We start from the raw sequence: 13701 nt of genomic DNA, 5'->3' as shown, positions 1-13701 counted from the left end.
CTCCTTGGTGGGATCTGCCATTCCTCCCATTGAATGATCCATCTTCTCCTTGGTGGGATCTGCCATTCCTCCCATTGAATGATCTATCTTCTCCATGGTGAGATCTGCCATTCCCCCCATTGACCAATCCATCTTCTCCTTGGTGGGATCTGCCATTCCTCCCATTGAATGATCCATCTTCTCCATGGTGGGATCTGCCATTCCTCCCATTGAATGATCCATCTTCTCCTTGGTGGGATCTGCCATTCCTCCCATTGAATGATCCATCTTCTCCATGGTGGGATCTGCCATTCCTCCCATTGACTGATCCATCTTCTCCATGGTGGGATCTGCCATTCCTCCCATTGAATGATCCATCTTCTCCTTGGTGGGATCTGTCATTTCTCCTATTGAATGATCCATCTTCTCCATGGTGGGATCTGCCATTCCTCCCATTGAATGATCCATCTTCTCCTTGGTGGGATCTGCCATTCCTCCCATTGAATGATCCATCTTCTCCATGGTGGGATCTGCCATTCCTCCCACTGAATGATCCATCTTCTCCTTGGTGGTATCTGCCATTCCTCCCATTGAATGATCTATCTTCTCCATGGTGGGATCTGCCATTCCTCCCATTGACCAATCCATCTTCTCCTTGGTGGGATCTGCCATTCCCCCCGTTGACCAATCCATCTTCTCCTTGGTGGGATCTGCCATTCCCTCCATTGACCAATCCATCTTCTCCTTGGTGGGATCTGCCATTCCCCCCCATTGACCAATCCATCTTCTCCTTGGTGGGATCTACTATTCCTCCCATTGAATGATCAATCTTCTCCTTGGTGGGATCTGCCATTCCTCCCATTGACCAATTCATCTTCTCCTTGGTGGGATCTGCCATTCCTCCCATTGAATGATCCATCTTCTCCATGGTGGGATCTGCCATTCCTCCCATTGAATGATCCATCTTCTCCTTGGTGGGATCTTCCATTCCTCCCATTGAATGATCTATCTTCTCCATGGTGGGATCTGTCATTCCTCCCATTGACCAATCCATCTTCTCCTTGGTGGGATCTGCCATTCCCCCCGTTGACCAATCCATCTTCTCCTTGGTGGGATCTGCCATTCCCTCCATTGACCAATCCATCTTCTCCTTGGTGGGATCTGCCATTCCCTCCATTGACCGATCCATCTTCTCCTTGGTGGGATCTGCCATTCCCCCCATTGACCAATCCATCTTCTCCTTGGTGGGATCTGCCATTCCTCCCATTGAATGATCCATCTTCTCCTTGGTGGGATCTGCCATTCCTCCCATTGACCAATCCATCTTCTCCTTGTTGGGATCTGCCATTCCTCCCATTGACCAATCCATTTTCTCCTTGGTGGGATCTGCCATTCCCTCCATTGACCGATCCATTTTCTGCTTCATGGAATCTACCATTCCTCCCAGTAACTGATCCATCTTCTCCATGGTGGAATCTGCCATTTCACTCATCCGCCACTTTCAGTGCTAAGGCTTCGGCTGAATGGTCTCAATCATTAAGTAGGGATTTGGTGGCTGCTGGTGTTACAACTCGACTTAATTGTGTCGATCAGATGATTATTGTGTTGGAATTTATGTGGTGCTGGATGCTCGGCAGGTTATGTCTTAGGTAACCCCTTCTATCCAGATCTGCCGGGCAATCAGGATTAAGTGTTGGTTAGTGGTGCACCAATGAGAGATCGTTCTTTTAGCTCTTCACTGGATGAACTCATCAAAGCAGGGGTGGAATTCAGGAGCCAGTCTGTCCAATGAATGAGCCAGAAGGATTTTTGTTTTTGGGGTGGGGGCAGAAACTGTTTAAGGGTGGGGGCTGGGGAATGCAACCATATTTCATCTTTCACCCCAAATATGGATGTGATATGAAAGGTGGAGTATGCCTTTAAGGTCACAAGAGTACTGACACCAGTGATGGGGCACAATTACTCCCCCTAATACCAATGATAGGACATTATTACTCCCCCTAATGCACGCGGTGGGACATTTTCTACTCCCACTAGCCACAGTATGGCCCCCCTAAAGTCTGAAGGACAGTAAGCTGTAGAAGGTTTATAGACCACTGCTGTATATGATGAGATATACTCTGACTCTTCATCATAGGTCCTCTCTGTCATGTATCTGGGGGATAAATATGTGTCCTTATATATGATGAGATATTTCCTAAGAGGTCATCTCTGGGGTCAGTGGTGATGAATATGTGCCTGTATATACGATGAGATGTACCATGACTCTCCATCATAGATCATCTCTGTGGTGTATGTAGGAAATGTATACATGTCTATGAATAACATGGGACAATCCTGGTGGAGGAAGATCAGATATAATAGTGGGGATAACAGGGGGTCTAGCACACAAATCCATGAAGTCACCTTTCCTTTCTTGTCCAGGTTCGCGGTCTGTGCGGCACCTACAACTGGAACCACAATGATGACTTCACCACCCCAGAGGGCGACATTGAGACCAGCGCCGCAGCCTTCGCCAATAAGTTTAAGGTGTCTGCGGAGTGCCCGGACGTGGGGTCTGTCAGGTTTGACCCGTGTGGGACGTACACTCAGCGCAGAGAATTTGCAGAGGACATGTGTGCGGTCATCTCAAGCTCAGTGTTCCAGGTATGCGGTCACACTGCTAGTGATTAATAGTAGAGACAGAATTCAGTGACTGAGGGGAGACCAGAAAAGCCCACATGGGGTAGATTACTAGTCGGGTTATACTGCCGCCTACAGGGGGACGGGACACCAGCAAACAAAAACGTCTTTTCTTCAGCACTGCTGAGAAACGTCTAACCCATTTTGCTTAACTATTTGAATGTTTCCTTCTTCCATCCACTTCAATCGAGAACGATTGGTGTTTCCTCAGCCGGGCTGTGGGGGCAGGACCTGGACCCCACTGTGTTGGGGGTGTCTGAAATGTGAAATTTGGACACTGGGCATTGCATTGTGGAGCTTTGGGCACCTTTGGGTACAAATTAGCCACATTAGACTCACAGAGCCCTTTTCATTGGGAGGGCAGGAAACCTTTAGCCTGGGGAGGCAAACTGAACCAAGCAGTCCTTCCATGGTAGAGACATAAAGAAAGTGTAGAATGCAAAGTGTGCCGTGGTGCCCATGTGATTGGTGGGTGTTTTGTTTGTGGCACACTCTTCCAGCTTCACATTACTTTGGGCTGCTCAATATTTGGTCACATGACATCTTAGAGCCACGGAGGACGGTGTCACCAGAAGAATTCCCTCTACAGGTGCTATGATAACAGGTCTGAATGGGGAGCAGAGGGCTTAGTAATGACCACCAGGTGCCACTAGCCTTGGGTCCACCTCTGGTCGATGTCTCTGTGGTGAAATATCTTCACTCAGGGCCACCAGCCCAAGATATCATAATAGTTCTGGCCCAGTCCCCTAGTCCTCCCCTTCTAGTAACAGTGGTAGATCCCCCTGTAGGTAGGTACAGTCTGTACCCACAGAAGGGTAAGGAAGGCTGTGGGGAACTTGACTGTTCTATGACCTCCTGTGGTCTGAATGGACACTGGTGCCCCATGTGACTTCAGCTGGACATCTTGGGTCAGACAGAGTCTACTTAAGACTCCAGCTCCCAGGTTTGGTGCACTTTTGGCTAGCATAGGGACAGAATCCCCGTCTGGCAGGAAGAGTGCTTAGAGGCAAGGAGAGGCTCCAGAGGGGTAGGGACAGTGCAGGGACCTTGCCTACATCTCCTCAGGAAGTCTCTCCTTTGGCTGTGGACCGGCCAGGCCGCATTCTGCTCCTCGTTGTAGACGCTGTCGGCATGTTCAAGTTCCAGTTCATAAGTGGCTCCAGAGGAGTGTGCCCACCTGCCGGGCCTGAATTGGTTCTGCTGAACCTTTCTACAATATAACTTTGTTGCCTGACTTGGACTCGGTGAGTTTACTGCCTGCCACACCCCCCTGAACCTTGACCACGCCCCTACTAGACTGAGCAGACATCAGTTTACTGGCAAAATCTTCATGATAGGGCTTTCTTGGACACTTTTATAAATAAAAAAAAGCTTCAAATATCACACAAAGTTTTACCCTCAGGGGGGATTTTAGCATTTCCCAGCAAAACAAATACCCCTCCCCATACCAGCCTCCTGGCTTGCTCTGGCCTCAAAGGCTTTATGACCTTGTCTGTCACTCCTCCAGACAAACTCAAACCAACTCTGGTGCACACATGTACCCTCCCAAGATGGCTTCCTTCTTGGGTAAAGATGACCTGTCTCCTGGAGTGAGCCACATGCTGGGTAGGTGCTGCGTGGTGTGGTGGGCAGTAAGCACACAGAGTCCCAGTTTTCCAGAAACAATATATAGTAAAAACAATTCAACCATACAACCAGGCCGGGTGGGGGGGGGGGCTCCCCTGACCGGGACCGCTTACAACAGAGCAGTGTAGAGACAGCAGTCTGAAGGCTCTGACTAGTCTCTGCCACGAGTGACAGAATGTGGCCTGGTTGGTCCAACCCAAAGGGGCAGCTTCCCGAGATGGTAGATGTCCCTTCTCTCTCCCTTCTCCACTGGAACCTTTCCCTTTCTCTACTGCTGTCCCTGACAGACGGGTAACCTATCTCTACACTGGCCATTCGCGAAAAGCATGCCAAAACCCGGGGTCAGAGTCTTAAGTAGACTCTACCTGACCCAAGATGGCCGCCAGGGTCACATGGGACAAGAAAGTCCAACTGGATCACGGCTCTGTGTAACCGATAGTCATAGACAAACACAGTTTTAGTCATAGAGAAACCCGGTTTTACTCAACTTCCTCTCCCATATGCCTTGCCGTATCGGTGGAGCGCCATCTGCAGTGGAGAATATAGACTACACCTGTCTACCCACGATCACCACCGAACTGACAGTGATTGTGCACAGCTGCAGTGTCAGCGGGAGCCGGTGGCACACAAAGGTGGACCAAAGCTCAAAGCTCCGCGACCCAACCCAGGATTTACCAAGCCATAAGAAAACCATCTTGTTGCTCTACATAAGACGTCCTGGAGCCCCTCACACTGTATAGGCTGGGGGGCGATCAGCTCACGGGGATCTCCTTTCCTGAAGGACAGTCACCAAACGGGCACTTTCTTAAAAATCTGGCGGAGACGAGCTTTATTTGCAGGAGGATTGAAAAGTAAAAACAAACAGTAAATTAAATCCTTTCCGTCTGGTGCTAATGAAACAAATAGTCTCCTCTCTATACAGTGCGGGGGGGGGGGGGGGGGTGGTCCCCGTCACCCACAAAACATACCAGCCAGAGCTCCTCTCCCTCAGGTTCCTTGCAGAGTCTCCAGCCAGAGCTCCTCTCCCTCAGGTTCCTTGCAGAGTCTCCAGCCAGAGCTCCTCTCCCTCAGGTTCCTTGCAGAGTCTCCAGCCAGAGCTCCTCTCCCTCAGGTTCCTTCCTGAGTCTCCAGCCAGAGCTCCTCTCCCTCAGGTTCCTTCCTAAGTCTCCAGCCAGAGCTCCTCTCCCTCAGGTTCCTTCCTGAGTCTCCAGCCAGAGCTCCTCTCCCTCAGGTTCCTTCCAGAGTCTCCAGCCAGAGCTCCTCTCCCTCAGGTTCCTTCCAGAGTCTCCAGCCAGAGCTCCTCTCCCTCAGGTTCCTTCCAGAGTCTCCAGCCAGAGCTCCTCTCCCTCAGGTTCCTTCCTAAGTCTCCAGCCAGAGCTCCTCTCCCTCAGGTTCCTTCCAGAGTCTCCAGCCAGAGCTCCTCTCTATACAGTGCGGGGGGGGGGGGGGGGTGGTCCCCGTCACCCACAAAACATACCAGCCAGAGCTCCTCTCCCTCAGGTTCCTTCCTGAGTCTCCAGCCAGAGCTCCTCTCCCTCAGGTTCCTTCCAGAGTCTCCAGCCAGAGCTCCTCTCCCTCAGGTTCCTTCCAGAGTCTCCAGCCAGAGCTCCTCTCCCTCAGGTTCCTTCCTGAGTCTCCAGCCAGAGCTCCTCTCCCTCAGGTTCCTTCCAGAGTCTCCAGCCAGAGCTCCTCTCCCTCAGGTTCCTTCCTGAGTCTCCAGCCAGAGCTCCTCTCCCTCAGGTTCCTTCCTGAGTCTCCAGCCAGAGCTCCTCTCCCGCAGGTTCCTTCCAGAGTCTCCAGCCAGAGCTCCTCTCCCTCAGGTTCCTTGCAGAGTCTCCAGCCAGAGCTCCTCTCCCTCAGGTTCCTTCCTGAGTCTCCAGCCAGAGCTCCTCTCCCTCAGGTTCCTTCCTGAGTCTCCAGCCAGAGCTCCTCTCCCTCAGGTTCCTTCCTAAGTCTCCAGCCAGAGCTCCTCTCCCTCAGGTTCCTTCCTGAGTCTCCAGCCAGAGCTCCTCTCCCTCAGGTTCCTTCCAGAGTCTCCAGCCAGAGCTCCTCTCCCTCAGGTTCCTTCCAGAGTCTCCAGCCAGAGCTCCTCTCCCTCAGGTTCCTTCCAGAGTCTCCAGCCAGAGCTCCTCTCCCTCAGGTTCCTTCCAGAGTCTCCAGCCAGAGCTCCTCTCCCTCAGGTTCCTTCCTACGTCTCCAGCCAGAGCTCCTCTCCCTCAGGTTCCTTCCAGAGTCTCCAGCCAGAGCTCCTCTCCCTCAGGTTCCTTCCTAAGTCTCCAGCCAGAGCTCCTCTCCCTCAGGTTCCTTCCTGAGTCTCCAGCCAGAGCTCCTCTCCCTCAGGTTCCTTCCTGAGTCTCCAGCCAGAGCTCCTCTCCCTCAGGTTCCTTCCTGAGTCTCCAGCCAGAGCTCCTCTCCCTCAGGTTCCTTCCAGAGTCTCCAGCCAGAGCTCCTCTCCCGCAGGTTCCTTCCAGAGTCTCCAGCCAGAGCTCCTCTCCCTCAGGTTCCTTCCTAAGTCTCCAGCCAGAGCTCCTCTCCCTCAGGTTCCTTCCTGAGTCTCCAGCCAGAGCTCCTCTCCCTCAGGTTCCTTCCTGAGTCTCCAGCCAGAGCTCCTCTCCCTCAGGTTCCTTCCAGAGTCTCCAGCCAGAGCTCCTCTCCCTCAGGTTCCTTCCTAAGTCTCCAGCCAGAGCTCCTCTCCCTCAGGTTCCTTGCAGAGTCTCCAGCCAGAGCTCCTCTCCCTCAGGTTCCTTCCAGAGTCTCCAGCCAGAGCTCCTCTCCCTCAGGTTCCTTCCTAAGTCTCCAGCCAGAGCTCCTCTCCCTCAGGTTCCTTCCTGAGTCTCCAGCCAGAGCTCCTCTCCCTCAGGTTCCTTCCTGAGTCTCCAGCCAGAGCTCCTCTCCCTCAGGTTCCTTCCTGAGTCTCCAGCCAGAGCTCCTCTCCCGCAGGTTCCTTCCAGAGTCTCCAGCCAGAGCTCCTCTCCCTCAGGTTCCTTGCAGAGTCTCCAGCCAGAGCTCCTCTCCCTCAGGTTCCTTCCTGAGTCTCCAGCCAGAGCTCCTCTCCCTCAGGTTCCTTCCTGAGTCTCCAGCCAGAGCTCCTCTCCCTCAGGTTCCTTCCTAAGTCTCCAGCCAGAGCTCCTCTCCCTCAGGTTCCTTCCTGAGTCTCCAGCCAGAGCTCCTCTCCCTCAGGTTCCTTCCAGAGTCTCCAGCCAGAGCTCCTCTCCCTCAGGTTCCTTCCAGAGTCTCCAGCCAGAGCTCCTCTCCCTCAGGTTCCTTCCAGAGTCTCCAGCCAGAGCTCCTCTCCCTCAGGTTCCTTCCTAAGTCTCCAGCCAGAGCTCCTCTCCCTCAGGTTCCTTCCAGAGTCTCCAGCCAGAGCTCCTCTCCCTCAGGTTCCTTCCTAAGTCTCCAGCCAGAGCTCCTCTCCCTCAGGTTCCTTCCTGAGTCTCCAGCCAGAGCTCCTCTCCCTCAGGTTCCTTCCAGAGTCTCCAGCCAGAGCTCCTCTCCTGCAGGTTCCTTCCAGAGTCTCCAGCCAGAGCTCCTCTCCCTCAGGTTCCTTGCAGAGTCTCCAGCCAGAGCTCCTCTCCCTCAGGTTCCTTCCTGAGTCTCCAGCCAGAGCTCCTCTCCCTCAGGTTCCTTCCTGAGTCTCCAGCCAGAGCTCCTCTCCCTCAGGTTCCTTCCAGAGTCTCCAGCCAGAGCTCCTCTCCCTCAGGTATCTTCCTGAGTCTCCAGCCAGAGCTCCTCTCCCTCAGGTTCCTTCCAGAGTCTCCAGCCAGAGCTCCTCTCCAGCAGGTTCCTTCCAGAGTCTCCAGCCAGAGCTCCTCTCCCTCAGGTTCCTTCCAGAGTCTCCAGCCAGAGCTCCTCTCCCGCAGGTTCCTTCCAGAGTCTCCAGCCAGAGCTCCTCTCCCTCAGGTTCCTTCCAGAGTCTCCAGCCAGAGCTCCTCTCCCGCAGGTTCCTTCCTGAGTCTCCAGCCAGAGCTCCTCTCCCTCAGGTTCCTTCCTGAGTCTCCAGCCAGAGCTCCTCTCCCTCAGGTTCCTTCCTGAGTCTCCAGCCAGAGCTCCTCTCCCTCAGGTTCCTTCCAGAGTCTCCAGCCAGAGCTCCTCTCCCTCAGGTTCCTTCGAGAGTCTCCAGCCAGAGCTCCTCTCCCTCAGGCTCCTTCCTAAGTCTCCAGCCAGAGCTCCTCTCCCTCAGGTTCCTTCCTGAGTCTCCAGCCAGAGCTCCTCTCCCTCAGGTTCCTTCCTAAGTCTCCAGCCAGAGCTCCTCTCCCTCAGGTTCCTTCCTGAGTCTCCAGCCAGAGCTCCTCTCCCTCAGGTTCCTTCCAGAGTCTCCAGCCAGAGCTCCTCTCCCTCAGGTTCCTTCCTAAGTCTCCAGCCAGAGCTCCTCTCCCTCAGGTTCCTTCCTGAGTCTCCAGCCAGAGCTCCTCTCCCTCAGGTTCCTTCCTAAGTCTCCAGCCAGAGCTCCTCTCCCTCAGGTTCCTTCCTGAGTCTCCAGCCAGAGCTCCTCTCCCTCAGGTTCCTTCCAGAGTCTCCAGCCAGAGCTCCTCTCCCTCAGGTTCCTTCCAGAGTCTCCAGCCAGAGCTCCTCTCCCTCAGGTTCCTTCCTGAGTCTCCAGCCAGAGCTCCTCTCCCTCAGGTTCCTTCCAGAGTCTCCAGCCAGAGCTCCTCTCCCTCAGGTTCCTTCCTGAGTCTCCAGCCAGAGCTCCTCTCCCTCAGGTTCCTTCCTGAGTCTCCAGCCAGAGCTCCTCTCCCGCAGGTTCCTTCCAGAGTCTCCAGCCAGAGCTCCTCTCCCTCAGGTTCCTTCCTGAGTCTCCAGCCAGAGCTCCTCTCCCGCAGGTTCCTTCCAGAGTCTCCAGCCAGAGCTCCTCTCCCTCAGGTATCTTCCTGAGTCTCCAGCCAGAGCTCCTCTCCCTCAGGTTCCTTCCTGAGTCTCCAGCCAGAGCTCCTCTCCCTCAGGTTCCTTCCAGAGTCTCCAGCCAGAGCTCCTCTCCCGCAGGTTCCTTCCAGAGTCTCCAGCCAGAGCTCCTCTCCCTCAGGTTCCTTCCAGAGTCTCCAGCCAGAGCTCCTCTCCCGCAGGTTCCTTCCAGAGTCTCCAGCCAGAGCTCCTCTCCCTCAGGTTCCTTCCAGAGTCTCCAGCCAGAGCTCCTCTCCCGCAGGTTCCTTCCTGAGTCTCCAGCCAGAGCTCCTCTCCCTCAGGTTCCTCTCCAGAGCCCCGCTGGACTCTCTTCCTGGATATTTAAAGTCCAGCTGACTGTGGAGTCCAGTGCACCCGGACATCCGGACCGGAACCCAGCCTGCCACAGAGGCTGGCAAAACCGGGCCGCATTGCGGTTTGGTCCCTTCCAATGGAAGGAATGGGAGGTGAAATGTACCTATTTTGGTGTATCTCACCTCACATACCGTCATACAGGTGATACTGAAACCTTTTCTAATCCTGTGATCTACCTGTACAACTGCCCTCTAACTGCCATTTTCCACCCCGCCACAGAATACATCGTGTAACAACATGCGGAATTTATTTGGCCGATTGTTTTGCGATTGTGTTTATCAGGAGATGTTTTATGTGGCTTTCATGGCTAGTTAATATAGGGAGAAGCACCTTCCAGTCAGGGCCGTCTTTAATAGTGATTGGACCCCGGGGCAAAACTTTTCTTAGGGCCCCCCTCCCCCTCCCCCTATGCAGTTTTGATCTCCGCCTGCTCTGAGACATGCAATAAATAGCAGCCAGACTCAAAATCAGTTTACTGAATCAGATCAGGCAGCGATTGCGATTGGTTGCCAGAGGTTACAGTGTATCATTACCGCTTACTGACTGGTTGCTAGAGGTTACAGTGTATTATTACCGCTTACTGACTGGTTGCTAGAGGTTACAGTGTATTATTACCGCTTACTGACTGGTTACTAGAGGTTACAGTGTATTATTACCGCTTACTGACTGGTTGCTAGAGGTTACAGTGTATTATTACCGCTTACTGGCTGGTTGCTAGAAGTTACAGTGTATCATTACCGCTTACTGACTGGTTGCTAGAGGTTACAGTGTATTATTACCGCTTACTGACTGGTTGCCAGAGGTTACAGTGTATTATTACCGCTTACTGACTGGTTGCCAGAGGTTACAGTGTATTATTACCGCTTACTGACTGGTTGCCAGAGGTTACAGTGTATTATTACCGCTTACTGACTGGTTGCCAGAGGTTACAGTGTATTATTACCGCTTACTGACTGGTTGCCAGAGGTTACAGTGTATTATTACCGCTTACTGACTGGTTGCTAGAGGTTACAGTGTATTATTACCGCTTACTGACTGGTTGCTAGAGGTTACAGTGTATTATTACCGCTTACTGACTGGTTGCTAGAGGTTACAGTGTATTATTACCGCTTACTGACTGGTTGCTAGAGGTTACAGTGTATTATTACCGCTTACTGACTGGTTGCTAGAGGTTACAGTGTATTATTACCGCTTACTGACTGGTTGCTAGAGGTTACAGTGTATTATTACCGCTTACTGACTGGTTGCTAGAGGTTACAGTGTATTATTACCGCTTACTGGCTGGTTGCTAGAAGTTACAGTGTATCATTACCGCTTACTGACTGGTTGCTAGAGGTTACAGTGTATTATTACCGCTTACTGACTGGTTGCCAGAGGTTACAGTGTATTATTACCGCTTACTGACTGGTTGCCAGAGGTTACAGTGTATTATTACCGCTTACTGACTGGTTGCTAGAGGTTACAGTGTATTATTACCGCTTACTGACTGGTTGCTAGAGGTTACAGTGTATTATTACCGCTTACTGACTGGTTGCCAGAGGTTACAGTGTATTATTACCGCTTACTGACTGGTTGCCAGAGGTTACAGTGTATTATTACCGCTTACTGACTGGTTGCTAGAGGTTACAGTGTATTATTACCGCTTACTGACTGGTTGCCAGAGGTTACAGTGTATTATTACCGCTTACTGACTGGTTGCTAGAGGTTACAGTGTATTATTACCGCTTACTGACTGGTTGCTAGAGGTTACAGTGTATTATTACCGCTTACTGACTGGTTGCTAGAGGTTACAGTGTATTATTACCGCTTACTGACTGGTTGTTAGAGGTTACAGTGTATTATTACCGCTTACTGACTGGTTGCTAGAGGTTACAGTGTATTATTACCGCTTACTGACTGGTTGCTAGAGGTTACAGTGTATTATTACCGCTTACTGACTGGTTGCTAGAGGTTACAGTGTAATATTACCGCTTACTGACTGGTTGCTAGAGGTTACAGTGTATTATTACCGCTTACTGACTGGTTGCTAGAGGTTACAGTGTATTATTACCGCTTACTGACTGGTTGCTAGAGGTTACAGTGTAATATTACCGCTTACTGACTGGTTGCTAGAGGTTACAGCACACATTACAGCTCACTGATTAGTTGCTAGAGGTTACAGCACATCATCTCCTCACTCCAGGGATCATGCTATACATATGGATGCCGCCTTTATTTACATATCTATGCTGCTATTTACATATGAATGCTGGTTATTTACGTGTAAACACAGGGTCTGCAGGTGAGTCCTCTGTACACAACAATAGGGCAGAGCTGGGCAGCATTAGTAGCAGCACTTCACACTGAGATATCAGGACACAGCAAGGGACAAGGACATTTAAACCGGGATAGTTGGCAAGTATGAAGCAGCTGCTTTGGGCCCCAGAACAATGACGGGGCCCAGGGCAGCTGCCCCTTTTGCCCTGCCTTAAAAACGGCCCTGCTTCCAGTCATAGTATTTGGTGGTAAAGATTGGCGGCTCTATTCTTGGATATGGATGGATTATTCGGTCGGCAGTTGAGTGGATTTCCGGTGATCTTTGTACATTTTCTGGCTCTCAGGTGTGTCACGACGTGGTGGAGTGGGAACCGTTCCATCAGCTTTGTCTGTACGACGTCTGTGGCTGCTCATCCAGTAAGGATTGTCTGTGCAGCGCCGTGTCGGCATATGCCAGGCAGTGTGCCCAGGAGGGAACCGCGGTGAACTGGAGGAACAAGACCTTCTGCCGTAAGTCTCTGATCTTCACCAGAAATTCTCCATGAAACCTTCTAAGCACCAATGGGGGGGGGGGGGTCCCTTGTACTCTCTGATGTCACCTCTGGGAGGATCTTCTGCTCTATGGGGGGGTCCCTTGTACTCTCTGATGTCACCTCTGGGAGGATCTTCTGCTCTTCAGAGGTGGTTTGTTGGGGGGTCTTCAGTCACGTGACTCGTTTTCTCCCCCTTAGCTGTCCAGTGTACAGGGGGACAGGTGTACATGGAGTGCTCCACCTCCTGCAGAAAGACCTGCGCTGACCTCCGCCTGAATGAAGCCGCATCATGCCAGGAAGTGAGCGGCTGTGTGTCCGGGTGCAACTGTCCAGGAGGCCTGGTCTTGGACGAAAGTGGACAGTGTATCCCTCCTGCTTTATGTCTATGCTATCATGGAGGACAGGCCCACCAACCAGGGAGCTCCATTCAGATAAGGTGCCAGAATTGGTAAGTCTTCAATCCAAATATTGTATATGATGGTTTTATTGTCTTATAATATAATTGCCCCCTATTTTTTTTTACCCTACGTAGTCCTGTCATATGAATTGTCTAATACATCACCCTATCATTGGATTGTTTGGCCTTCACCGAACACTGCTGCTAGCAAAGGCTCATCGGAAGTATCAGAGTTAGTGGACCCTCCCAGATCTCTTCTCATTGATGGAGGTGGAAGGATTGTTTGCTGGGGGAGGGGGGGTGGGGGTAGATGGTGTAGTAAGAAGTGCTTATGGAGCCATTGGAGGAAGATGATGGGGTCAGTGGAATAGGATGATGTGGTCGGTGGTGAAAGATGATAAGGTCAGGGTCAGAAAGCTGATGAGGTTGAAAATAAAGGGTCCCTGAAGATGGTTGATAAGGGCAGTGGTAGGAAATAATGGGGTAAGTGGAAAATAATGGTGGGGTCTAAAGTGGAAAATATTCAGGTCTGAGGTAGAAGATGATGGCGTTGGTGGTGGTAGAACACAATGGGACCTCAATGGTAGAAGATGAAGTGCATAGTGGTGAAAGATGGTAGGTGGTAGTACAAGATGATGGGGTAGGTGGTAGTACAAGATGATGGGGTAGGTGGTAGTACAAGATGATGGGGTAGGTGGTAGTACAAGATGATGGGGTAGGTGGTAGTACAAGATGATGGGGTAGGTAGTAGTACAAGATGATGGGGTAGGTGGTAGTACAAGATGATGGGGTAGGTGGTAGTACAAGATGATGGGGTAGGTGGTAGTACAAGATGATGGGGTAGGTGGTAGTACAAGATGATGGGGTAGGTGGTAGTACAAGATGATGGGGTAGGTGGTAGTACAAGATGATGGGGTAGGTGGAAGTACAAGATGATGGGGTAGGTGGTAGTACAAGATGATGGGGTAGGTAGTA

The 13701-nt window shown here is 51.8% G+C and overlaps 1 protein-coding gene across 1 annotated transcript in view; it reads left to right on the top strand.

Moving 5' to 3' along the window:
- LOC143998145 (SCO-spondin-like) overlaps positions 1 to 13701 on the top strand; it is a 296161-nt gene that overhangs the window by 29123 nt on the left and 253337 nt on the right. The window contains exons 15-17 of the mRNA XM_077493885.1: positions 2404 to 2625; positions 12141 to 12306; positions 12528 to 12777. Of these exons, the coding sequence (XP_077350011.1) occupies positions 2404 to 2625; positions 12141 to 12306; positions 12528 to 12777 (638 nt within the window). The remainder of the gene's footprint in view (positions 1 to 2403; positions 2626 to 12140; positions 12307 to 12527; positions 12778 to 13701) is intronic.

Source organism: Lithobates pipiens, unplaced genomic scaffold, assembly GCF_037356315.1.
Source record: "Lithobates pipiens isolate NorthernLeopardFrog02 unplaced genomic scaffold, aLitPip1_a1.2 Scaffold_19, whole genome shotgun sequence".
In the NCBI taxonomy this organism is placed as follows: domain Eukaryota; kingdom Metazoa; phylum Chordata; class Amphibia; order Anura; family Ranidae; genus Lithobates; species Lithobates pipiens.
This window is presented reverse-complemented; position numbering and strand designations above follow the sequence as displayed.